General features: G+C 39.8%; 1 protein-coding gene across 9 annotated transcripts in view; it reads left to right on the forward strand.

The window, feature by feature from the left end:
* Nucleotides 1–5,661: 5,661 nt before the first annotated feature.
* The window catches only part of ikzf4 (IKAROS family zinc finger 4), a 73,972-nt gene continuing 52,243 nt past the window's right edge, over nt 5,662–27,390 (forward strand). For 3 of the 9 annotated variants that reach the window (XM_062974038.1, XM_062974033.1, XM_062974035.1), the window contains exon 1: nt 5,662–6,064. Coding sequence is in view for 2 of the 9 variants with exons in the window: in XM_062974031.1 (XP_062830101.1) it covers nt 12,672–12,674 (3 nt within the window). In the remaining 7 variants the exon portion in view is untranslated. Of the gene's footprint in view, nt 6,065–12,600; nt 12,675–27,390 lie in introns of those variants that run through there. The other 6 variants (XM_062974039.1, XM_062974034.1, XM_062974036.1 and 3 more) reach the window with 4 other exon arrangements.

A 27,390-nucleotide genomic window follows, 5' to 3' on the forward strand; every position in this document is an offset into this window, starting at 1 on the left:
CCCCCTTTCAAAGAGTATCCTATTCTAATATGGGCATATTAGGAATCTCATCCTATATACAATCTTAACAGAAAAGGACCAACAATCCATTTAATCCAGCGTTTCTCAACCCCGGGGGAGTGTCAGAGAGGTCGCCAAAGAGCATCAGAAAACATGTATTTCTGATGGTCTTAGGAACTCTTTTGGCAGAGGAGACTGAACCCCACCAATATTCAATGTTGGCCATGTAGGTAGTGTGCCAAGTTTGGTGCAGATCCATTGTGGGCTGGGTTCAGAGTGCTCTGATTGTAGATGAACTATAACTACAACTCCCAAATGTCAAGGCCTATTTTCCCCAAATTCCACCAGTGTTCACATTTGGGCATATTGAGTATTTGTGCCAAATTTAGTCCAGATCCATCATTGTTTGAGTCCACAGTGCTCTCTAGATGTAAGTGAACTACAACTCCCAAACTCAAGGTCAATGCCCAACAAACCCTTCCAGTATTTTCTGTTGGTCATGGGAGTTCTGTGTGCCAAGTTTGGTTCAGTTCAATGTGTTGTCGAAGGCTTTCACGGCCGGGATCACAGGGTTGTTGTATGTTTTCCGGGCTGTATGGCCATGTTCCAGAAGTATTCTCTCCTGACGTTTTACTCACATCTATGGCAGGCATCCTCAGAGGTTGGTTCAGTTCCATCGTTGGTGGAGTTCAGAATGCTCTTTGATTGTAGGTGAACTATAAATCCCAGCATCTACAACTCCCAAATGACAAAATCAATCCCCCCTAACCCCACTATTATGCAAATGTGGACGTATTGGGTATTTGTGCCAAATTTGGTCCAGTGATTGAAGATACATCCTGCATATCAGATATTTACATTACGATTCATAACATTAGCAAAATGAGTGTTATGGAGCAGCAACTAAAATAATTTTATGGTTGGGGGTCATCACAACATGAGGAACTGTATTAAAGGGTCGCAGCATTAGGAAGGTTGAGAACCACTGATTTAATCCAAAGTAGACATATAAAGGCCCTGAAAGAGCAAGGAGGGGGCAGGGAGCACACTTTCAAGAGAAAAGAGCCCTTGTGTGTCAGTATTTAAGGCTGGGAAAGGAGGATTAGCAATCTGTTTTACCCTTTATTTTTCTTGGCTAGCCAAGGCGTGAAACGTGAAGGAAACAGCTTTTCCCATTGTTATTCATGCCCAGTTGGTATTTGAATGGCAAAAATAAGCAGGTTACTTGATATAATTCTTTTAAACAACCCCTTGAATGGGAACGCTTTGTAGCTATCACAGGATTTGGTTGAGGCCTTACTGTGTTTTCGGTAGCATGTCAAAGATCTTGAATGCGAGTGCATTATAGATTTGAATCCAAAGAAAGCAGATCTGCTTTATACTTAGGACTGCCCTGAGATGAGCTTAACCTAAGAAAACAGTACGGAGTTAACAAGATCAGTCTCTAGTTTGAACTTAATATTGACAAAATAAAGAATCCTAGTTGTCTATGGAGAGTGATGATGATGAAGGGATTGCTTCTGCCCTTAACATTTTGGGAGTAGGGCAAATATGACACAGTAGCACAAGTGCATGGCAAGAGAAGCAGTAATGACTGCTCGAATTAAAGGAAGGGTGAGGATAACAGTGATGTTGTTCCCTGGCCAGCCTTATTAAATAGTGTGTGCTGTTTGATGTGCATCTTGCCTCAAGATCAAAGAGATTCTCAAAGCCAAAGGTAATTTGGATCATGTCACTGCTGACTTTCTGTCCTATTTACATGTGGGATAAAGGGCTCTAATTAGCTAATTCGTCGGTGGCAATCTCTAAATAGGGCCACATTAGCACACGAAGAGTGAAAACAACCAAATTTAATATGTTCCTCAGACAATGTTGCTAGCTTCAAAGAGAATTTTAAATCAAAATTGATTGGACAGGAATTGAGCATTTACATTTATTATCGATCCTAAATATATCTCTTTAAAGAGTTATGTATGTACTGCCTTGCCCACTTACCTACCTGCCCTCTGAATTGGGTCTTGCTAGGTTTGCTTTCCTAATGGGGGAACATAAGGTCTTTGTATTTGAGGAGGAATCTAATCTTGGTCTTTTGCAAACACTCTTCATCACTTGTAGATTGTGCTAAAAGCTACATGTGACCCTGAAGTTATGTGAGGAAATACTAGTTAAAGGTAAAGGTTTTCCCCTGACATTAAGTATTTGCACCCGACTTCTGGGGATTGGTGCCCATCTCAATTTCTAAGCCAAAGAGTGTTGTCCATACACACCTCCAAGGTCATGTCGCCGGCATGACTGCATGCAGTGCCATTACTTTCCTGCCAAAGCAGTACCTATTGATCTACTCACATTTGCCTGTTTTTGAACTGCTAGATTGACAGAAGCAGGGGCTAACAGCGGGAGCTCATCACACTCCCCAGATTCAAACCGCTGACCAGCAACTCAATGGTTTAACCCATTGCACAACCGGGGGCTTGAGGAAATACTAGCCATAGCCAATTAATCATAAATTGCTAATTGCTTGCATCTCCAGGACTGAGAGGGACTAACTCACTGACTAACCACACATTGGACAGAAATATAGGAATATTCCATGTCTAACTGGCTGGTTTTCTTCCAAGCCATTTCCATTTCCTGAGAACAGAACAAAGTTATGCTGCTCCTGCTGGATACTTAAGATCTGCCTCTCCACCCAAAGTTTCAGGTTTTATGTAGGCTATAATCTTATACCTTTCTTGTTGTTGTATGAGTTTATGTCATTTCTGATTTATTGTAAGTCTAAGGTGAGCCCCGGTGGCGAAGTGTGTTAAAGCGCTGAGCTGCTGAACTTGCGGACCAAAAGGTCCCAGGTGCAAATCCCAGGAGCGGAATGAGCACCCGCTGTTAGCCCCAGCTCCTGCCAACCTAGCAGTTCGAAAACATGCAAATGTGAGTAGATGAATAGGTACTGCTCCGACGGGAAGGTAACGGCACTCCATGCAGTCATGCCAGCCACATGACCTTGGAGGTGTCTACGGACAACGCCGGCTCTTCAGCTTAGAAATGGGAATAAGCACCAAACCCCCAGTCAGACATGACTGGACTTAACGTCAGGGGAAACCTTTACCTTACTAAGGTGACTTTATCAGGAGGATTTATTGCATTCTTTTAGGACCTTGCTTTCTTCTGAGGCGGATAAATTGTGACTCGCTCAAAACCACTACGTCACACGGGCTCTCATTCTTCTACCTCACTTTCCCATCTAATTTCATCCTATACCTCTCCATCTAATATTGAATACCATTTTACATTTTGTTAACTAGCAAGATGCAGAGGACTTGATTTGGTTTAAATTCTGTGTAACTAAGTGCCTAGCTATTAATTAAATCTTCATAGTAAACACACCTAGAATCACAGAATCATAGGGTTGGAAGAGTTCGACCCCCTGCCAAGAAGCAGGAAATTGCATTCAAAGCACCCCTGACAGATGGCCATCCAGCCTCTGCTTAAAAGTCTCCAAAAGAGCCTCCACCACAGTCCAGGGCAGAGAGTTCCAGTGCTGAACAGCTCTCACAGTGAGGAAGTTCTTCCTAATATTCAGGTGGAATCTCCTTTCCTGTAGTTTGAAGCCGTTGTTCCGTGTCCTAGTCTGCAGGGCAGCAGAAAACAAGCTTGCTCCCTCCTCGCTATGACTTCCCCTCACATATTTATACATGTTGTCGAAGGCTTTCATGGCCGGGATCACAGGGTTGTTGTATGTCTTTCGGGCTGTGTGGCCATGTTCCAGAAGTATTCTCTCCTGACGTTTCGCCCACATCTATGACAGGCATCCTCAGAGGTTGTGAGGCATGGATAAACTAGGCAAGGAAGGTAAATATATATCTGTGGAGAGTCCAGGGTGTGACAAGAGTCCTTTGTCAGTTGGAAGTCAGCGTTAATGTTGCATTTATCACCCTAATTAGCATTGGAAAGGTTTGTCTCTTCCCTGGGTTTGTCTCTTAGCCAGTAGAGCGTGAGGTGCCGTTGTTTGTGGCTGTAAAGAATTCAGAGCTTAGGCAGGCAAAGGTGCAGAGTCCAATCTTAAAAATCAAGAAAAGTTTATTTACAACAATAAACAATAACTGCATTTCTTAATAATCAAGAACTGGGTGTGAGCTACTCTTAACACCCATCTCTTCTTAGGTTTCAAAGAGAGGGAAAAACACCAAGCACTACATCTCTTTGACACACACGCAGGCAGAGAGAGATCTCAAAGCTCATACTCTCCATACTAAGATGTAAGAGACAGAAGTCAAAATAAAAGGCTTGCAATAGAAGAGTATCCATTCTACACAACCAAGCAGAATGAGAGCAGAAACAGAATAAATAGATACTTTTCGAACTGTCATACAGGAGACATGGGGGAGGGGAAACCCTTAGCCCAGTGGTTCTCAACCTGGGGTCCCCAGATGTTTTTGGTCTACAACTCCCAGAAATCCCAGCCACTTTACCAGCTGTTAGGATTTCTGGGAGTTGAAGGCCAAAAACATCTGGAGACCCCAGGTTGAGAACCACTGCAATACTGACCTAAATAAACTGTTCCTCATCGAGGACTTGAGATTTGGGTGGTGTGGGGTTGAATTCCAACATTTTTCACAGTTTATTCTGCATTAATGGCTAACTAATTAATTAAGATATACCTACACTGCAAAATGAATACAATGTGTTGTCAAATGCTTTAATGACCGGAATCACTGAGTTGTTGTGCATTTTCCTGGCTGTATAGCCATGATCCAGACAAAGGATTTCCCCAAGGCAGGAATGAAGCTGGCAAGGCCATTAAAGCTAATCAAGGTGATTAATTACAACATTCACACTGGCCTCCAACTGGCAAGAGTTCTTTCTCCCACCCTGGACCTTCCACAGATAGAAAAACTTCCCTTGCCTAGTTTTCCAACAGACCTCACAACTCTGAGGATGCCTGCCCTAGATGTGGGCGAAACGTCAGGAGAGAATGCTCCTGGAACATGGCCAGGGAAACTCATAAAAGTAAAGGTTTCCCCTGACGTTAAGTCCAGTCATGTCTGACTCTGGGGTTGGTGCTCATCTCCATTTCTAAGCCGAAGATCCGGCATTGTCCCTAGACACCTCCAAGGTCATGTAGCCGGCATGACTGCATGGCGTGCCATTACCTTCCCGCCGGAGTGGTACCTATTGATCTACTCACATTTGCATGTTTTCGAACATTGGCAGGAGCTGGGGCTAACAGCGGGCGCCCATTCCGCTCCTGGGATTTGAACCTGGGACCTTTTGGTCCGCAAGTTCAGCCGCTCAGCGCTTTAACACACTGTGCCACCAGGGGCCCCATGGGAAACTCATAGCAACCCAGAATGAATAGAGTTTGACCCCACTTTGACTGCTATGATTCAAAGCTATGGAATCATGGGAGCTGTAGTTTGGTGAGGCACTAGCTCTCTTCAGCAGGGAAGGTGCAAGACCTTGCAAAACTACAGCTCTCGGGAAAAGGCTGGAAGGCATCCAGCCTTCAAGCCTAGTTCGATGCATTCGGCGCTCCGCTGCCCCGCCTGCCGCTTGAAGAGTTTGGGTGCGCCTTGAGAGGCCAATGGATGTGCTCGGCGCTCGGAACGCGCCTGCCATTCAGGAGCCTCCTCATCCGGACTCCATCGACTCGCTCGGCGCTCCTCCTCGAGTCCCTGGGCGCCTGGTTGAGGCGCTGGGCGCCCCTCCCCCCTCCCTGCCCGCCTGCCCCCTTTGACGGAAGGATGCCCCGGGCGCGCGCTGTGTCCACTCGAGCCTCTCGGCGCTCGCCTCCCCGCGCCTGTCTCCTGGCAGAGGGACCGGAAGTGGCTCGGGGAGGGAAGGGGAGGGGGGCTCGCTCCCTCCTCCTCAGGTGAAGACGCTGTGGATGGAGCCGCCGCCGAAGACGCCGCCGCTTCGGAGCCATTGAGCCCCCTCCAGAGGCTGGGCCGGGCGGGGGGGCCCTCCCTCCCCAACGCGGCCTGGAGCCCCTTCGGCTCAGGTGAGGGCCGCCCCACGGGGGCTCGGAGGGGACAACAAGCGCTCGCCGGGCGCGCGGAGGGACCAAAAGGTGCGCTTCTCGAGGGGCTCCGAGCGGGAAGGAGGGGCGCGAGGCGAGGGCGCTATTGTGAGGGCGGTGGTAACTAAGGAACCGCTGGGAGCCGTGTCTCTGAGCCGCCTCAGAGGCGCTGAGTAGGGGGCCTGGAGAAGTTGCCTGAGTTGATTCAGAGCAAGCATGGGCAAACTTGGGCCCTCCAGGTGTTTTGGACTTCAACTCCCTGAATTCCTAACAGCCAGGCTGGCCTGGCTGTCAGGAATTCTGGGAGTTGAAGTCCAAAACACCTGGAGGGCCCAAGTTTGCCCATGCCTGATCCAGAGGCTGTGTCGGATGTACGGCGTTGAACTTATAAGCCCTTGTGTTCTCTCCCAACTCGAGGATTCCGTGCTCATCCTTCACACAGGTTCCACGACCCACTTGTGGCAGTTGTCTCACCTGTGTGAGGGATCCCCATCCGCTCCTTCCAAGTTTTGGAGGCTTGGCGCCAGGCAGGAATAGAGGATACCAAATTGGGAGGGATAGCTAATACTCCAGGAGACAGGAGCAGAATTCAGATCGATCTTAACAGATTAGAGCAGGCATTGGCAAACTTTGGCCCTCCAGAAATGCCAGCCAAGTTACCGGCTGTTAGCAATTGTGGCGGTTGAAGTCCAAAAACCTGGAGGGCCAAAGGTTGCCCATGACTGAATTGGAGAGATTGGACAAAACTACTAATATGAAGTTTAACAGGGACAAATGCAAGATACTCCACTTAGGCAGAAAAAATGAAATGCAAATAAATAATAATAATAATAATAATAATAATAATAATAATGAAGTCTAACAGGGACAAATGCAAGATACTCCACTTAGGCAGAAAAAATGAAATGCAAATAATAATAATGATGAAGTCTAACAGGGGCAAATGCAAGATACTCCACTTAGGCAGAAAAAATGAAATGCAAATAATAATAATAATAATAATAATAATAATAATAATGAAGTCTAACAGGGACAAATACAAGATACTCCACTTAGGCAGAAAAAATGAAATGCTAATAATAATAATAATAACTTTGTGTTGTTGAAGGCTTTCATGGCCGGAATCACTGGGTTGTTGTGCATTTTCTGGGTTGTATGGCCATGTTCCCAAAGCATTCTCGCCACACATTTTGCCTTGAATAGCAAGGTGATTAATTACAACATTCACACTGGCCTCTAACAGACAAGAGTCCTTTCCCCACCCTGGACCTTCCATAGATATATAAACCTCCCTTGCTTAGTTTTCCAATATACAGTAGAGTCTCACTTACCCAACACTCACTTATCCAACGTTCTGGATTATCCAATGCATTTTGTAGTCAATGATTTCAAAATATCGTGATATTTTGGTGTTAAATTCGTAAATATAGTAATTACTGCGTAGCATTACTGCGTATTGAACTACTTTTTCTGTCAAATGTGTTGTATAACATGATGTTTTGGTGCTTAATTTGTAAAATCATAACCTAATTTGCTGTTTAATAGGCTTTTCCTGAATCCCTCCTTATTATCCAACATATTCACTTATCCAGCATTCTGCCGGCCCGTTTATGTTGGATAAGTGAGACTCTACTGTACTTCACAACCTCTGAGGATGCCTGCCATAGATGTGGCCGCAAAATCAGGAGAGAATGCTTCTTGAACATGGCCATACAGCCTGGAAAATGCACAACAACTCAATAATAACTTTATTCTTCTAACCCATCTCCATCTCCCTGAAGGGACTCGAGGTGGCTTACATGGGGACCAGGCTCAGCATAAACAGAGAATTCAAAGTAGAAAATTAAAACACATAATAAAAGACAATATAATTAAAACAATTAAAAACCGAGAAAGTAAAAGCATCGCAAAATACATCAGTAAACATCACAAAACCAAAAAGTGGGCATATACAAATTTGCAAGGAAAGGGCAAGGCTTGGGCAAAATGCAGAACAATAGGACCAGGGCTGGGAATAAAGAATGGGGACGCCTGGCTCAACAGCAATACGCGTGAAAAAAATCCTCATGGACAACAAGTTAAACATTGAGCCAACAATGTGATGCGGCAGCTAAAAAAGCCAATGGGATTCTGGCCTGCATAAATAGGAGTATAGTGTCTAGATCCAGGGAAGCCATGCTAATCCTCTATTCTGCCTTGGTCAGACCACACCTGGAATATTGTGTCCCATGTCTCAATTGAAGGGAGATGTTGACAAGCTGGAATGTGTCCAGAGAAGGGTGACTAAAATGATCAAGGATCTGGAGAACAAGCCCTATGAGAAGTGGCTTAAAAAGCTGGGCATGTTTAGCCTGCAGAAGAGAAGGCTGAGAGGAGACATGATGAGGGCCATGTATAAATATGTGAGGGAAAGTCATAGAGAGGGAGGGAGCAAGCTTGTTTTCTGCTGCCCTGGAGACTAGGACACGGAACAACAGCTTCAAACTATAGGAAAGGCGATTCTACTTGAACATTAGTAAGAACTTCCTAACTGTGAAAGCTATTCAGCAGTGGAACTCTGCCCTGGAGTGTGGTGGAGGCTCCTTCTTTGGAGGCTTTTAAGCAGAGGCTGGATGGCCATCTGTCAGAGGTGCTTTGAATGCGATTTTCCTGCTTCTTGGCAGGGGGTCAGATTGGATGGCTTATGAGGTCACTTCCAACTCTATGGTTCTATGATTCTGTGAGTACATTTTTTCCCCGCTCTCATCTGTGCTCCTGGCTGTCGTTTCTTCTTGTTGTTGCTGCACCTTTATGGCCTGCATCCTCCTCCTTGGGTTTTTTTAATCTTCAGGAACATCTTTGCCTCCAAGGGAAGGAATTTAGGAACCTCGCATAACACTCAGTGTAAGCACTTTCTCCAAAGTGCCTCTTATGCATGGATAGTCAAGGGCAAAGACAAGGCTGGCAGATTTGGGCAGCATTTATCTGTCCTTTGTAAGTAGCTTTCCAGAACTGGGACTAATAAATCCTATCTGTTGTTGTTGTTGTTGTTGTTGTTATTACATGTACGTAACAACACAGCACACATACACATTAGGTCTAAGTGTCTGGGATTCGTTTCAGAATATTGGATTCTTCCCAAGGGTCTAGGATATTAGAGATTTTTTGTATTATTACAATATTATTATTATTGTGTTGTTGAAGGGTTTCATGGCCGGAATCACTAGGTTGCTGTAAGTTTTCTGGGCTGTATGGTCATGTTCCAGAAGCATTCTCTCCTGACGTTTCACCCACATCTATGGCAAGCATCCTCAGAGGTTGTGATATATATTGGAAACTAGGCAAGGGAGATTTATATATCTGTGAAAGGTCCAGAAGTGGGAGAAAGAACTCTTGTCTGTTGGAGGCAAGTGTGAATAATGCAATTAATCACCTTGATTAGCATTGAAAGGCCTTGGAGCTTCAAGGCCTGGCTGATATCTGGCTAAGGAAATCCTTTGTTGGGAGATGTTAGCTGGTCCTGATTGTTTCATGTCTGGTGTTCCCTGTTTTCAGAGTGTTGTTACTATTATTATTATTATTATTATTATTATTATTATTATCAACAATAATAATACTCTACTTTTTTCTCTTAAAGAAAACTCAAAGTGACTTCCAATATTGAAAACAATACAATTTGAAACCTCCAACGTACAAATATTAAAATTAGACATGAAAGTATTAAAAACAAATACAGTTAACTGGAACTCAAGCAACCAGATCTCCTAAGCAACTGGCAAAAAATTCAAGGAAATAATACTTTTAAAAACACTTTTATAATACAGTAAAAAAAATAAAATTATGTTACATTAATTTTGTTTCTATTTCTCTAATTTGCTTTTAATTTTTGTGTTTTTAGTGTTAATATCAAGCCAATACAGAGTGTACGGTATGGTATGGCCTGGAGTATAGCCTTAGTTAAGACTGTTTGAATAGCAACTCTCAAGCAATCAGAGGCTATATTTATTTGACATGCACTAATCCCCATGGGTGCAGTTAACCGAGAGTCTGATGTTGTGTTGTTATTATTATTATTATTATTATTATTATTATTATTTATCCTCCATTTTTCTCCTTTAAAGGAGTCTCAAAGCAGTTTGCAACATTCAAAATAATACAACTAAAAAGCTACAACTTATAATTAAATACAGAACTGCTAAAACGCATAATTAAAATCATCTAAAGCCATTAAAAACTTAAAATGATTAAAACATTACACAGCACCACTTCGCTAATTCTTACAAAGTTCCTTCATTAAAAGCCTGCAAGAGTAAAAAGGTTTTAGCTTGCTGCTGGAAAACCAACAAGGGGGGGGGGCATTCTAAGTCATATCTGCAATATTTAGCTATTTGTAGTTATGTTTGAAAGAAGAAAACATTCCCTCATGTCAGTAAACCTTCTTACCAGCTTCAGTTACTCCAAACTTCATTTCCAGACTGTATCTTTTCTAAATCATACACACACTTGTATTTGTATTCAATCTGAACAATGACACTAATTTATATATTTCTTTTAAAATTACCATCGGAATGGGAGAAATAACAGGAGTATCAATACCTCCAGAACTTTCAAAAAGCAAACAAAGAAAAAATAATAATTTGTTGCTTTGAAAAATGTGGAGACTTTATAGGAACAAACATCCATTTTCATTGTTTTCTTGCTGTTTTATGATTTTTTGTATGTAGCATATACAAAAGATATAGCCATGTGATGTAGTAGACTATGATTCAGGAGATTCGGACTGAAATCCTTGCTCAATTATGGAAAACTCACTAGGTGGCCTTGAGCAAGTCCCTCCCTCTCTCAGCCTCAAAGGAAGGTGATAACCCAGCGATAGTTTCACCTATGGTCAACATAAATTGGAAATGACTTGAAAGCATATAACAACAAAGACATTGGGATTTTTATTTTGAAGATTTTTCCCTCTTTACTTCAGCCACTTACTTTGATGTTTAGAGAAATAAGCCACACTGGATATTCTGCTCTGGAACCAATTGTTGAATATTTTGCAAAGAAATCAAGATTATAGTACCTAGACTCAAATTCCAATTTGACTCTCTGAGGCTTTGTGGCCTTGGCAGCATAAATGAATAGAGGGGGCATTTGGTTTGAAGCAATAGGAAGAGACAGAGTTGTCTTATATTACAGTATTCTGTATGACACAGTTTAGTGAGGTTTTATGTTTTCTTTTATTGTGTAATCTTAAGTAATATATGAGAAGTGGCTGCTCTGATTTTTCTGCTACACATGGTCAACTTTGTGTGGCAATTTTTTTATCATGAATATTTTTTATTAAATGCTATTGGTTACAAGTCTAAATGCTAGTTATTGGATTTTTGCTAGCACAGCATTAGATCCAGGTTGATGTTTAGTGCAATGAATGCAATAGTATGTGCTCACAAAAACTGTATTTGTGGGGGGCTAAATGTACTCTCTTGGTTCCTTGAAGCTCATCAGATAAAAGCAGGACTCCATTCTCTAGCAAATGTTTAATGCTACTAAACATGTATCAGGTGAGTGAATCTTCAGGGAGTTTCAGGTTTCTTAGGCTGGGTGCATTAAAGTCATATGAGCTGGTACTGGCTTCGTAGATAGACTTTTCATGCCTAAACTGATTGTTAGGCTTTAGAAATAGCTATAGATCTGTGTATTAGAAGCCCAGCTATTTCTTAATTCATGGAAGTTTCTATGGCTCTATCTATACTGCCATACAAAATCCAGATTATGTGCTTTGAACTAGTTTAAATGGCAGTGTAGATTCATATAATCCATTATTTGCTTTGATAATCTGGATTATATGGAAGTGTAGAAGGGGCCTTTGTCTTAAGGAGATTAAAATTTCTTTTGCCAATTTAAAAATGGCAATGTTTAAAGTTCATTCTTAATCATGACAGTGAATTAAGTAAATTCATCTAACTGATGTGAAATGAGAGAGGTACCTCTTTCTGGTACGGCAACTGTATGGCTTTGTTCTAACTTCATCAAAAATCTTGGAATTCTCTTTGTCAGGTCTAATAGACTACCTTAATACATGTTTAGTTGAAAGTAAACCCCACTGTGTTTAGAGTGTATTAATCCCAAACTGAAAGCATACAAGCACCTGCACAATGGATGACGATAATTCTTAGGATTTATACAGTGCTCTAAAGTAATAGTGTGAATTACTGGGTTACCATTATAACGGCCCTGTAAAGTGGGGCATCATCATTATTAGGTCAGTAAAGGAAAAGTATTTTCCTCAGTCAGACTTATGGCAGAAGAAGGGACTTGAATACATGTACACAAACCATTTGCCAAGGTACTATGCTATACCAGTACAATACTTTCTTGCTGACAACTATGTGAAACAATAACATTGTTTTCTATGCTTCTCTAAGATGAAAGCATTGTTTTAAAAATAGTACTAATTATGATTTGACAGGTAAAAAAACCAGTAATGATAAATGGATGTTGTGCCTTACCTACATAATACCTGTCTTAAAGATGTGTTAGTAAAGTAAGATGAAAGAGGTAGTCTCTGGTCTTTCAATTTGTTTCTGAATTCACTTGGGCTCTACCTGCTTTCATAGGCACCAGGTTTTCCTTGCTGGTTCTGGAGCACTTCCGGAGAAGCTGTTTTGGATTAGTTCTCCATTGTAAAATGGTAAGAACCAAAAGGGAGAAATTCCTGTGTATATTTGCGTTCTCTTTATGATCTGATTACATCAAGAGCTTTATGCAACTACACACTTTTCTATTTAATATACAGTTGGCACTCCACATTTTCATTTTGGGGGTTTGATTTACATAATCTCTCTAGAAATCTCTGGGCCCTCAAGTGGAAGTTGACCTAGGATTCCTGGAGGGGTGTTCTCTCAGATAAAACAGAACTTTTATTTACAGTTTTTTCACTTTTGTAGGGGTCCTGCATCCTTAACCCCAATGAATGCTGAGGGCTGACTGTATCTTTTGGTTGCTGGATTAAGAGTGTGTTGTGCCGCCCTTGTTTTTTGATGTAAGAACTTTCACATGCTATTAACAGTGTTACTGTATTGCTTTACAATGACTTTGGAAAATTGATTGATATTAGAAACTGGAATAGTCAGCCATCAATGTCCCAAACAAGGCTCCAGAAATGTTTAGGGTTGGTCATTGCCTACTAAAGTTTTGTTTGGCTTTTTAACGTAGTAAAGAGCAAAGCGATCTATTTATCTGTTTGAATCAGCCTCCTCTTATGAAATCCCACATACTGAGAGATATTTCTGACGATTGTTAAGTTCATTTGCATGTTTGCCTTCAAGTTGGCTGGCAATTTGTGGAGACCCCATGAATTTAATTGTTTTCTTGGGCAAAGAATTCTCAGAAGTGGTTTACTATTTCCTTTTTCGGAAATACCGCCTACAACACGTGATATTTATTGGTGATCATCCACCCAAATGAGCTCCCTCTATCAGCTCCATGCGGGGACATGAGAGAAGCCTCCCACGAGGATGGTAAAACATCAAAACATCTGGGTGTCCCTTGGGCAACACCCTTGCAGACGGCCAATTCTCTCACTCCAGAAGCAACTTGCAGTTTCTCAAGTTGCTCCTGACACGGGGAAAAAAACCTCAAATATTAACCAGGGTGACCCTGCTTCCAAAATTAGAGGGATTTAGGCAAGGAAAGAGGGGGTGATGGGAGGCAGAAATATCAGAAATTATATTAGTCAGAAATTATTTCCATCTTATTGAAATGCATCACTAGTGGTATTTTAGTGACTGATGATGAACTGTGCTGGTCCAACAGCTTGCATTTTTTTTATAAAACAGTAATTTTGGAGCAAAATGTATAGTTCATTTTTTTAGATGTATGTGGCGTAAGAGGGATTGTGTTCTGGTGGCTGCCATTTACATTATCATGTGTATTTTATTTTAAGTCATGTGATTTTTTTTAAAGCCTGACTAATTAGTTTATCTGGTTGACTGATTAAGGGAATCCTCTATCCAGTTGTAAGGAAGTGAACATCTTGAAGCGAGTGTAAGGTGCTCTTTAAGGTGATATATTACTCTCTAATGCAGTGTTTCTTAAACTATGCTCCTCCAGATGTTTTGGACTTCGGCTCCCACGATTCCTAACAACTGCTAAACTGGCTGGGATTTCTGGGAGCTGAAGTCCACAACATCTGGAGGAGCACAGTTTGGCCCCTTCCACACTGCCCCTATCTCTCAGGATTTGATTCCAGATTATCTGTTTATCCCAAATTGTCTGGCAGTGGGGAGTCATAATCCAGTTTAAAGCAAATAATCTGGGATCAGAACCTGGGATATAGGGCAGGGTAGAAGGGACATTTGAGAAGCGCTGCTCTAATGTGATGTATATATGTGTGAATGTACATACACAGCGAGGAAGGGGAAGCCCAGTGATAACTCTGCAAGCTCAGTTACCAAAAAGTGGAGGGGTGTGGAAGTGGTGTTTCTCTTGTGACATCTAATGTTTAGATGGAGAGTTTTTGCAGATTGTGGCCCTATTTCTTGTTTTATTTATTGCATTGTTTTTATTTACTCTTTAGGTAACTATATTCTCTGTGGTCTACATCAATGCATAGAAGTTAAAAGATGTAAGGAGTTTTGAAGTCCAGGGGTAACTGTCCTCAATTATGTATATAGAATAATATTTCATCAATATCTACAACAAAACTGCTCTGTGAACTTGGACAAGGCACGCTCAAAATATTGTAAAACAATCTGTACATTTGTACAGTGTTGACTGTGGCTTTGTGTTAGTCATGTAACATAAACACGATGATGTCCCTGGGTTTATCTCCTGTATACCATAATTGTTAATTAGACATCAGTTTGATGTTTTCCAAAGTCCTGTTTTGTGGACAAATAAGTAGTTGCTCTTTTGACTGTTAGGTTGTAATGCAGACTGTAACCTGCTGTGATACCACCTTATGTTTTCTTGAAGATTTGTATTGTGGAAACTTCTTAGTGGAATGATATAGAAATGTTTTTCCATATTTCTCGAATGGAAAATCTTTAGAATTGAAGTTTCTTTCCCAGGATTGCTAGCATGAACTTCCCATGACCATCCCTATAACATTTTCATTGGGTATCTGCATAAGAATTATCTGCTAGTTGGTAAAATAGAGTGTTGCGTAAACTTTTGAATTCTAGTGCTTGAAAAAGGTTTGATTTCTTCTTGAATTTCCATCATTATTTATGGTTGGGGAAGAACCTTGTATATCGTCTTAATTTCTGACTGCATGCAATTCCCCTATAGGTCCTTGTACGCATGCCCTTCATTTGGCATCTACTTTATCTCTCACAGGATTTGGCCAAGGAAGGCTTCCTGGGAGAAGTGAAAGTAGCATGGAAAATAAGAGGGCCTTTTTCTTTTTCTGATGTACCTATTCCCACCTTTCTGGGAATTGCTCTCCACCCAAGTTGTTTGATAACTGTGTGAGGGAGAGAAAGAGAAAGAGGGAGAGAGAGAGAGAGTTTGGAAATACACTTTCCTTCAAGAATGTTCAAAGAAATGCTGCATATGCATCTTTGGCAGTGGCCCATGAGCCAGTTTAAATAATAATTATTGGCATTATCCTCATCCCTAATCTTTAACTTCTTAAAGGGGGACCGGAATCTGTTGTCAAATGTGCTTAGTTCTTTGAAAAAAGAAGCTTCCCCAGTGGAAGCTGTTTGAAAGAATGTGTATGTAAATTTCTTTTAAAGTACAAAATTAAAGTGCATTAGCCTGCAACGATAGGCCTCAGGGAGACATCCAGGGTTCTACTGGAATGAACATGTAAGAATGACTAAATGGAAATTTAAAGTAGCTTTATTGTGAAATGCTTGCATATGGAAGATGGATAGTTGTAGAACAATGTGATCTTCAGTTGAAGGAGCAGACTGGCAATTTGAGCTACAATAGAAATGTATAGTGAACCCAAGCTGCTAATCTCTGTGCCAACTTTTCAGCAGTTAACATGGGAACTTTATATGATTAGCAGTGCTTAATATGAGATAGGGTTAAATCATCACTGTGTGTTAATATAGAGAAATCAAATAACAAGTTCTACTAGCTCAGTTTTTTTTGTCAGGTCAGTGTCCAAAAGGTTCAAAAGTGATTCAACTCTTAAAAATCATACCATGAACTGAAAAAAACAATATCCCCTGTTATGTTTCCAAGCAGTCCCAGTAGAAATATATTTAAGTGAAGCTTCTCATGATTCTTACATGGCTAATAGTTGTCAGAAGCAAGTAGGGAATCAAATATGTTGTTTAATCTTGTAGGAATGTGATCCTCCTGTGTGATTGTGTGCATATATGCCTTCAAATCGCCTGCTAACTTATGGCGGCCCCATAAATTTAATTAGGTTTTCTTTAAAAAAAATAGTTTTCATTGAGTTTTCCAAAAAGCAAATAATAAAAGCCACTTATGGTGGGCTGGGGGGGGGGGGAGAGGTAAGATAAGGGAAGGGGGGGAAGGGGGAAGGCAAAGAGGTGAGGATAGGGTAGGTAGGACTTGTGGGTGGGCAGATTGAGGGAAAGAGGGAAGGTAGAACTGGGGTCATTTCTTGACTTCCATTCTTTTCTATGATGGTGTCCTATATGTTTGTATAACTTCCATTGTTAGAATTCTTTACTTCTTTTGTCTTCTGTGATGAACACTTCACCTTTTATTTGTAGGCGTTATATCATTTTATTTTTTTTATTTTTTCATCCAGTTCTTTACTGGTTTCTAGTCCGTCTTTCTCTTTGGTTTATTCTGTGTTGTTGATAGCAAAAAAGTTAAGTGATCCATATTCATTATGTCCCATACTTTCTTTATCAATTCTTCCTCTTTTGGTGTTGTTTTCTGTTTCCATAATCTAGCAAGTACTAATCTGGCGGCTGTTGTCAAATACATAAATATTTTATTTCATTAGGTTTTCTTAGGCAAGGAATATTCAGAGGTGGTATTACTGGTTCCTTTCTCTGAAATATAACCTACAGCACCTTGTATTCATTCGCAGTATCCCATTTAAGTGCTAATCAGGATTGACTCTGCTTAGCTTTCAAGATCAGATAGGTCCCAGTGAATTCAGGGTGTTTATGTGTACTACATATAGTTAGTGCTGGAAATCTGGACTGGACGGCCAAATATTAGGTGTTGACAAATGGCAAAATACTTCAAGTTTCCAGTAGCACATGTGTTACTTTAGGACACCTGCCAGAGGTATTGGACTATCTTTTACATCATCCCCAGCCACTATGATTATTTGCTGAACGAGCTCAGGGTGGCAAAATGTACCAGGTTGGGTAATTCTGGTATAAAAACTATACAAAACCAAATCTATCTTTCAGTGCTAAGGTGATAACAGATGCAATAGCAATTTTACTCATGTGCCTTGGAGTTTTCATGTCATTACACATGGAAGAGAAACAGACCTTCCTTTTCTGACTGCTTTTCCTCTGGTTTGTCCATTTTCACAATCCAGTTTTTCTTTAACTTTTTCTGTGACACAGGCAGAAGATATTTACTATCACCACTGGGAAAGCACTGGTGCATAATGGATTGCCAGTTTGATATCTTAATTAGCTTTTTGTTTGTTTGCAGGTTAGAATGGTTTTCTTCCAGGCTTGCTTTGAAAATGTTTGTAACAGTCCAGACATACACACATTCCTACTCTGAATTGTTGATTCATCTGACTAACGTCTCTATGCAGGCTGGAATGGAAAACAACTCTTCGCAGAGGAAAATAAACTACTGCAACTGTTCATGGAAACAATAGGCTGGGGAAAACAGTATAACCTTTTTAGAACTTTCCAAGACTTCCCTTCTCTAAATTCAAGCTTTAATCCTTGGCTCAGGATGCCAGCAACTGTCAGACACAAGATTGGTTAGAGGTTCATGCCTATCTCCTCTTCAGTGATATTATGTTTGGAAACATGATTGTCCACTGGGCTTTAATGGGAAATGGGCATTTTGCTTGACTTATTCTTGTTGCCATGGCTTATTATCTCATTGCTGGGAGCATAGGGTAGAGGTTGCAAAAAGGCTAGTTGTCAGTCCCCATCCCACCATGCTGCCTTCCATATGCAGAATTATAAGTCTTTCGTGTTTCTTTCCTTATTTCTTCATATTCTCACAGTTCGTAGTTCCTCTTCCTGAACTCAAGACACACTATTTCTCAGTCTTGTTGTATGCTAACTAAAGTTATATTTGAGTGTTCCTTAAAATTAGGTTTGTTAGGGGAATTACTAATTTTACACATGAAATATATGTATGCAAATAGGGCTTAGAAGATTTATACAAACTTGAAAACCCTTCTAGTTTTTACTGAGACTTAAAAGCACCTGCATGCAGAGAATTGCAGCCATAGTGTCCTGCTTGCAGCTGTATAGTTAACAATTGCAGCTAGCTATTTTGCTTTTACCTGTTTCATTAATATTTCACTTGTTAGAGATTTGAAAATCATCTTTAACCACCACTCAAAATATAGGAACTGCTTTATTTTGACCTTTATTGCTCTGCATCTCCCATCTTCCTTCTCTTAGTTGGCTACCTCTACTAGTGCATCACATCAGGCAGAACCCTCTGATATATCATACATCTTAGTTCAGGACAAAGTGGTAGAGCAGAGGTCCTCAAACTTTTTAAGCCAAGGGCAGGTTCATGGTCCTTCAGACTGTTTCACACTGCACATATCTTACTTATAATACAAAAAATGAAAGAACAATACAATATTTTAAATGAAGAACAATTTTAATTGACATGAACTTACCAGTGTTTCAATGGGAAGTGTGGTCCTACTTTTGGCCAAAAAGATAGTCAAGTTAATTAGGATTGTTGTTGCATGCTATCCAGATTTTTCAGACACAACCCTAAGTCAAAGGTTTGGGGTGAGGGCCAAGTAAATGACGATGGAGGGGCACATCTGGCCCGCAGACCTTAATTTCGGGGTCCTGTGGTAGAATGTGGAGGTGCTGAAAAAAAATGCATGTCAGATGTTTATGCTTGGAGAGCAAGTCATAGAATGGAAGGGGCCCCAAAGGCCCTTAAGTCCAGTGCAGGATTTCCAGCTAAAGCATCGACAGCAGGATATCAAGCCTCTTTTTGAATACATGCAGAGAAAGAGACCCCACCATCTCTCTAAGCAGCTGCTTCTATTTCCAAACTACTCTTACTGTCTAGAAATTCCTTCTAATGCTGAAATGAAATCTGCTTTCCTATATCCTCCATTAGTCCTGATCCTACCTTCTGGGGAAGCAGAGAACAGGTCTGCCCCCTCCTCTCTGTGACAGTTCTTGAGGTATTTAAAGAGTATATTCAGGTTCACTTTATATTCTATGATTCTGTCACCTCTTAGTCTTGTTTTCATCAAAACAAATGTGCCCAACTCCTTCAATCTTTTCTCATATGTTTTATTCTCTTTACTTCTTATCATCCTTATTGTCCTTCACTGAACTTGCTCCAGCTTGTGTATGTCCTTCTTAAAATGAGCTCAAAACTGAACACAGTACTCCAAGTGTGAAATATACTGGGATTATTACTTCCCTTGACTCAGAAACTATGCTTTTATTAATGCAGGCAGGTATAGCATTCATCTTGGTAGCTGTAATATTACATTGCTGGTTCATGTTTAGCTTATGATCAACAATAATCCTAGAGTACTTTTTTGCATGTAGTACTACAAAGTCATGTATCCCCTATCCTGTGCCTGTGTGTATAGTTTTTGTGGCCTAAATGTAGAATGTTGTATTTCTCTCTATTACATTTCTTTTTATTAATTTCTGCCCAATTTACAATTTAATTTGGTTTATCTACATCCTCAGTTCTTTTCCTACCTTCCAATGTATTGCCCACACCTTATCACATGCTTTGCTGAAATCTAAAAAAGTGACACCCACATCATTCTCACCATTTACTATATCAGTGATTTGATTGAAAAAAGTTATAAGACATTTTGGTAGGATTTGTTCCATGCTCACTCCTATTGATCACTTCATTGTCATCAAGATATTTGCAGACAGATTTCTGTATACCGGTAATCTGTTCCAATATTTTTCCTGGTATTGTCATCAAACTGACTGTCCCATAGTTTTTTGAAGAGAGGGACAATGTTTGCCGTTCTGTAGCCCTTTGGCACTTTGTTCGTCACAGTTTCCCAATAATTATGGCAAAGTGTTCAGAGAATATAGGTATGTGAAAGTTCAATGGAATGTAGTTTGCTTCATCCTTCAGATTTAAACCTGTTTAGGTTAGCCAGGCAATTGCTTCTTAAACCGTAGGTCCCAACTCCAAATGGGGTCCCTTTAACTCATGGGTGGGGTCCCAAAATTTGTTAACAATTTTTTTCCTCAATATCACTTAGTGGCTATTTTAGACATTTACACAAATTTGTTGTACAGTGTTTACAGTGGACTCCACAGAAGATGCTTCAGCTGTACTTCATAAAAAGTAAAAGCAGCTTTTCTAAGTGGCTTGTTTAACAAATGCTGATTTGTTACCAGCAAATGTTTGGTTTTTATACCTGTTTTAAGTACTTGGGATCATTTAAGTACTTGGGAAACATTTCTCAGGCCAAAAGGAGTCCTAAATGGAAAAGTTTGAGAAGCCATGAATTATGTGATTCTTGACTAATTCCCTATCGTCCTTTATTTGCAGTCAGATCCCTTGCCCAGATCTCTGTTGCTGTGTGTAGAGGGTTTTTTTTGGGGAGAAAACTGAAGGAAAATAGGCAACGAGTAGTTCTGCTTTTTTATTGTGATCTGTTAGCCTTTTGCCATTCTTACTGAATGGCAACACTATGTCCTTGATCATTCTCTTGCCTCCTTGTTGATCCTTGCTTGCCTGGCCAGTCTCTGATTGTTCTGAGCTTTCACTTTTCATTGCTTGGGTTACATATCTATACTCCTTAGAAATTTGTTCTTCCTTCCATTCTTTATACTTACAGTGGACCCTTGCTGGGGTTTGATTCTGGGACTCCCTGTGGATTTGAAAATCCACAGATGCTGAAGTCTCATTATATACAGTAATGTAGTAAAATTGTGTTCCTTCTATCAAGTGATAAAATCAAGATTGGTTTTTAAAAAATGTCTTACCCCCGAAGGTGGTAGAAAGCGATTGCTTAGTTGGAAAGCTTCTTAAACCTGTTCGTAGGGTCTCCTGACAGAATGTTTCCTCTTTGTTACAGGCCTTTTCGTTTTCTTTGGTAGCTTCTTCCTGTTGATGTTGTAGGATCAATTCTCCCTGTATTCTCTCTAGGAAGTCCTCAGGTTTCTCTTATGCATTGAAGAGAATCTACACATAGCTATAATGCACTGACTTTCTCTTCCAAGAGAACTGCTGTTTTGCATTTGCTTTACGTTGTTGATTATGCTTTCAGGTAAAAAGGCAAACATTACACATACATTTCAATGCAAAACTATGGGTATCTGCTGCCGTATCTGCAGTTATTTCTTCCCCCTTCCCCACTTTTCTACAGAGTCACGTAGTTTCTCTGTTTTGCCATATTTCTTGAAACTTTCTTCCCAGCCAACTTTTTAATTCCTGTGTATTTTAGCAGCACTGATGCAGTTGTTCCAGAGTTGCCAGGTGGGGAGGTACAGTCCCCAATAGCCCCCATTGCTGGTCATACTAAAAGAGGTAGTTGTGGGCACTGGGGCTGCTGTCACTTACACTTCCTCATGCTTTGCATCACCATCTCCCTCACTGCAACTGCCAGGCTGGGGCTGTTGCTTTTTATGTCCTCATGATGTGCATATTAGTCTCAATTTTATTACTTATATTTTAGAATCCTGTATGATATTAACAGTGTTCACATTGCTTGGGTGTTTCTTTTCTTGTGCTGTTGAGGCACCTTTGTCTATGATTAAGAATTGTTTTAAGACTGGCGTTGTCCCTGTGTTGCATTTCTATTTATTGGAAAGTTGTGGTAAAACATGTTTAAGATTAAACCAGGACATCCAACAATCTAGGTTTGTGGTTGGGTTGAGACTTTTAATGATGTGCTCCCAAACCCAGAACCTACAGTTCATACGCATTTAAGCATTTCGGGTTTTCTGAAATGGGGAATTTTCTTGATTTATTATGGTTTGTAGGAAGGAGTAGGTTGTCTCAGAAGACTATCTTTGTGTAGGGCTGGTGAATCAGCTGGCATGCAGATCCTGAATATTGGTGCCAGCATGTCTGCTTAGAGTGCCAAGATAATGCCATTTTTGGCATTCTGTTGATATACTGTTGTATGATCCACACTGGACATTCTTCTCATTGACATGGCAGCGATAGACTGTAAGAGTCACAGAACAGGGCATGGGTTTTGTTGGCCACTGGAAATGCCCACCCACTCAGTAGCACAAATTATTAAACATTGTGGGCTTTTCGAAATGTCTATAAAAGCCATAAACTTGTATTTTATTTTTTAAAGAATCTTTGAGATTCCCTGTGACATTCAAAAGTTGACCTGTATATTTTTAGAAAAACCTGGAATGGCTTACATGCATGTAAATTTGAGTCTTGGATTCAATATGGAGGGAGTCCATCGTAAGACCTTAATCCATTGAAGGAAATTGATGAACAGAAATAGATTTCTGTTTGTAGGTTACTTGTGGGATTAGACACTGGGTGTGCACCCCAATGCATATGTTTATTGACTCCATTTTCAGCAGATTATAAACAGTGGGCATCAGTGTAGTACTGTACTTGGCAGGTAAAAAAAAATCAAGGTTTGCTTTTGGGATTCCCCCAAAATATTTTTAAGCCATGGTTGGTTGAATTTGAAAATGCAGAAGCTGTGAATACACAGCACCCACTGTACCCCAAAAGTGAATGATGATGTGAATGAGCATTCAACATGTATTTAAATGTATAGCCCCATGGAAAGCATTGCGTACCAGGACTGGATGTACAGTTTTTTGCCACCCACAGTTGCCAGTCCAGCAGGTGAATTCTGCTTATGTGCACCAATCCCCTTTGTATGATACAGTTATAAGAAGTTTAGTAAAACTATGTTCTTATGAAATTGTGAAGCTGCTGTGCTTTCAAACATCAGGTGAAATGTAAGATTTTGAAACTGAATAAAAATTGAGAATTCTAAATTATTCAAAGAAAACCGTGCAGAATTCTTTAGAAGTGCCAATACAACAACATTGTAGCCCATGCTAAATACTTGTTAGAAATACCTATTTGAGACTGGGCATTTACATAATGTACTGATGCCCAGGGATAGGAGGAAGATATGTAAAGGTCCAGCTACATTTCTGCTCACGGTGACATTTCAGTTACTGCTTTCTTAAAAAAACAAAAAAACAAAATGCTGAGCTTTCTTTCTTCCTTTCACAAAGACTGCTCATAAACACCACCATGCAGAGGTTGTAGGTTGTGATGTGTGTGTATATATGTATAAAATAATTGGACTACTTCTGAAGGTTTTACTCCCTAAGTTTTGTCACTTGGGGGAAAGAAAGCCCTTATTTCAAAAGTGAAAGGAACTTCAAGGGCTTCTGAAGCCACTGTGCTCTACTTTCACTGTGCTAATGTTCTTAATTCTCAGCCTGGAGGGGATTCTAGACACTGGCCCGATTTCTTTCTTGCAGTGTGTGAAGTCTTGAAGTTTCCTTACATTCTGGTTTTGAATCCCAAAGCTGTGTGGATTTCTCTCCCTGAGACTATTGTAATATTGTTGTTATATCTTGTTAGGGAGTTCTTCTGCAAAGCATATGAGCACACGTGGATGTCAGAAAAAGAGAGATAGTTTTATTTGGCTTCCACCTATCTTCTTTGTGGACACAGATGATCCCAGTTGCCTGTCAACCGAGGAAGCACAATACTATCTACTTTTGCTAAGACAAAAGATTTTCTGACATACAGAATCGAGGAAGCAGTGTTGATTACCCAAACATATTAGTTTGTGTTTATTTTGGTAACTTCATATTGAAATATAGTAGTGGTTTCAGCTTATCGAAACAACTGGTAGTTACAGAGACTGTATATTTTTGTTGTTGTTGAAGTCAAAGCAAATGTGCAGAAAATGAAGGAGGATTTTCCTTCAAGAATTAGTTGAGTCACATAACCAAAGTATTTGCCCTACAAATTAATTAATTAATACACTTGATGTGGTATGTTTGTAGAATTAGAAGAATAAAGGATCCCCATTATTGCAGAACCCATTTCTGTGTTTTCTCTTACTCATTCCCGGGGGAAATAGTTTCTTTAGAAATCGGGTGACTCTCCCAGGCAATTTTATAATATCATAGAGTTGCCCTAGAGGACCTAGAAAATTCCTAGGGAGGATACCTGTTTAGCAATTTCTAGGATGACTCTGTGAATGGCTAAGATATAAATGTAATAAAGAATGTATAAAGTGAAACATTCTGGTTTTTGCTTTAATACCAATAATGTATTTTTAAAAATACATACACATGTGTAGGCAGGTGCACCGCTATGTATTCTGTTATTTTGTACCTTGGATATATATCTTGCTTGGGTACCCTAACTAGTTTATCTCCATCACAGGTAGCCGAGTTTTCAGGGGTTCTGTTTTCAAAGCCAGCATAGTGGTCGTTAGGTTTCTAACAAGGAATAAGTCAGTGCTTGGATGCTCTGGGAGATCTTAAATGGGCAATGAGTAGGGCAGAGTAGATTTTCTTTATAGGTTATAGTTGCTGAAATGTAATGTGTATAATATATCCAGCCTCATAAGTGGACCAAGAAATAAAGTGGAACTGCCACCTGAGTTTTTTTACTAATCATCTAGGTCCTAGATTCTACAACTGGCTTTGTCATATTGATGGGGTTCAGTGTTTTTCAGGAAATGGATGAAAGACCTATTGTGTTTATTAATTATCACAATAATATTGAAGCTTTTTCTGTGTGGACTCCTGTGCTCTTAATTAAAGGTTTCCTGCATCGGGGTCCTGATTGTTTTATAGTAATAAATCAGCTTTTAATGGTTTCTTCACTAGTATCTCATTTTCCAAACATTTGTTTCTATTTCTTTGAGAAGAAAAACATTAATAATAAGTAAAACAATGTTCAAGAGGTCATTAAGAGGCTACAAGTTTCTGTTTATCGGTTGTGATCAAGAGAAAGCACTCAGTAAAAAAGCTCTGTAACATTACCTGAAGTACGTAATTCAAGGAAAGAATCTGCAACCAAAAAAGCTTTTAATTAACTTTGGAAAGGTCCTTTATTGAATGTGACTTTCCTGCGAGCAAACATAGAAGAATCTTGGTAATGAAAGTAGCATTGCTGATAAGGTATTATTTAAGTGTTTGTGAGGCTATATACAGCTTGTGTACCTGTATATAGAAATACAGAGTGATTTTCATCATTCCTCTGTTCAGTATGTGAACATCATATACGTGCATAAATTTCACAGAATGTTGAAAGATACGTGTGTTCAATTCTTTACTTTGCCAGTATGACGTTCAGACAAATTCTGATCTGGGCTGTATACATACATCCTTTGGTAATTGTGTACACCTCACTAGAGCATGGATTGATAGTGAATTTGCTATCTTTGTAGTAGAACCAGTTGTATGTTTATAGTTCTGAATATGTGAGTTGGGTTTCTATGGAAGAAGCTCTTCTTTTACTAATTTTTGAGTGGGATCACTTACTCCATACTGGCTAATATGAAACTTCATAAATTGAACTATATGGAAACAAAAACTGAAATGAAGCTGTAGAAAGTTGCTAATGCTTGTTTTGTACCTGCACATTAACTTGCCTTGCAATTAAACATGAGAAAATTTCTAAAATAGTCATCACGTAGCAAGAGCTAGTTTGGTTCTATTTTTAGTCAGTCTCTTGATCATGATAGCAATGAAATGGAATCGATTCCACTTTCTAAAAATATTTGTATTTTCTACTTTTATTTCCTTTTATATCTTTACATTATGCTATTATGCCATGTGATGCTGAATCTATATTATGTTTATATTGGTATATCTCTTCCCAGACCCGAGACCTCAGCTTACCCATATACACCTTTTCCTCTCTTAATTTAGAAGGGCTTACTTTAGCAAACCATTCATTTAATTATTCCATAACTTGGTCTCATGCCTGTATGTTCCTTTATACTGAAAAATTATTCTCATTTCTTAAAGGTATTGTAATTGAAGACCATTCACCTTTGTCCTATCCACCATTGCCATGGAGAATGAACTGCATTGTCTTCCTTATTAGAAAGCTGCTCTGTCATGAGCCAGTGCCTCAGATTTCTTTAGACATTTCATCAATATTCCTCCCTATCTTTTAAATAATTTGTATGCAAGTAATTATTACTGTTATTACTCAGTGTATATTGCGAGCATCATAAAAGTAGGAATAAATATTAATTTCCTTTGTGAGCGGCAAACTACACCTATATTTTGACTTAAGATCTAATTTAGATTAAGAAATCATTGCTCTTGATTGTTTTTACCAGTGAACTCTCATTTCTGAGGTTACAGGCAGGCTTCATGTTTTAAAATGGTGAACTTGTCATTGTTTTACCTCATTTTTGTAAATAATGTGTAATTGGGGTGTAGGGAAAGGCATTTGAATATATAAGGTGTTCATTAACTCCATAGGGTGCTAATTAGTTGTATGTATACAACGTGTCCCACTGTTATTCTAGCATGACTGTTAGAAATGCCTGTTTCTAGGCTATTTAGTGATGCAGTGTTTTAGTTTTCAGTCTCATGGCTGAAAAACTATTCATTTTCACCAGTAAAACAAAACTGCTTTCTTGCATTTGGAACTCAGTATTACCTACATGGGGTACCTTCTGTATAGTAGTATCATTTCTAATTCAGACTCGATTCGAAGAGTGGATGACAGCAAAGAGTCCATTTTGTTGAAAATGAATTGCACTGGACAAGTGTTACTGTACCTTGCCGTGAAAGGATTCAAAATTAGCAGTGGCCTGTGGCCACTTGTGTTCTAGACCAGTGAAGAATGAATCTACTCTTGCCTCATCAGATGTAAGACTGACAGCTGCTCCATCTTTGTAACCTCTTGAAGCAGTGTTTAGCTTCTGTTTTGTGAACTAACAGCACTTGACAGCCTTCCTCCTTGTATAGAGGGCAGCTGAATACAGGGACAGATAAAGAAATGCTGAAATGTTGTTGTTCTTGTTTGAAATTTCTAGCCAAAAATATATGTTGAGCTTTTTATTTCCAAGACAGTAAGTATGTATATATGTCAAAAGTAGCTGTTCATTTCTTATGTTGCCAAAATACAGTTCAGGAGACTTACACACCCAGATTACCATTTGGCCTCAGTCCAGTATGTTATTTCATACCCCGTTTGGAACTTTTTCAAAAACTTCTTTTAGCAAAACATAGAAATTTATTTTTAAAAGGCTGTTTCCCTATTCTTGTCAAACCTAAGTCCCTGGTAGCATCCACATTTGAACTGATTCTGTGGTT

Source organism: Anolis carolinensis, chromosome 2, assembly GCF_035594765.1.
Source record: "Anolis carolinensis isolate JA03-04 chromosome 2, rAnoCar3.1.pri, whole genome shotgun sequence".
In the NCBI taxonomy this organism is placed as follows: Eukaryota; Metazoa; Chordata; class Lepidosauria; order Squamata; family Dactyloidae; genus Anolis; species Anolis carolinensis.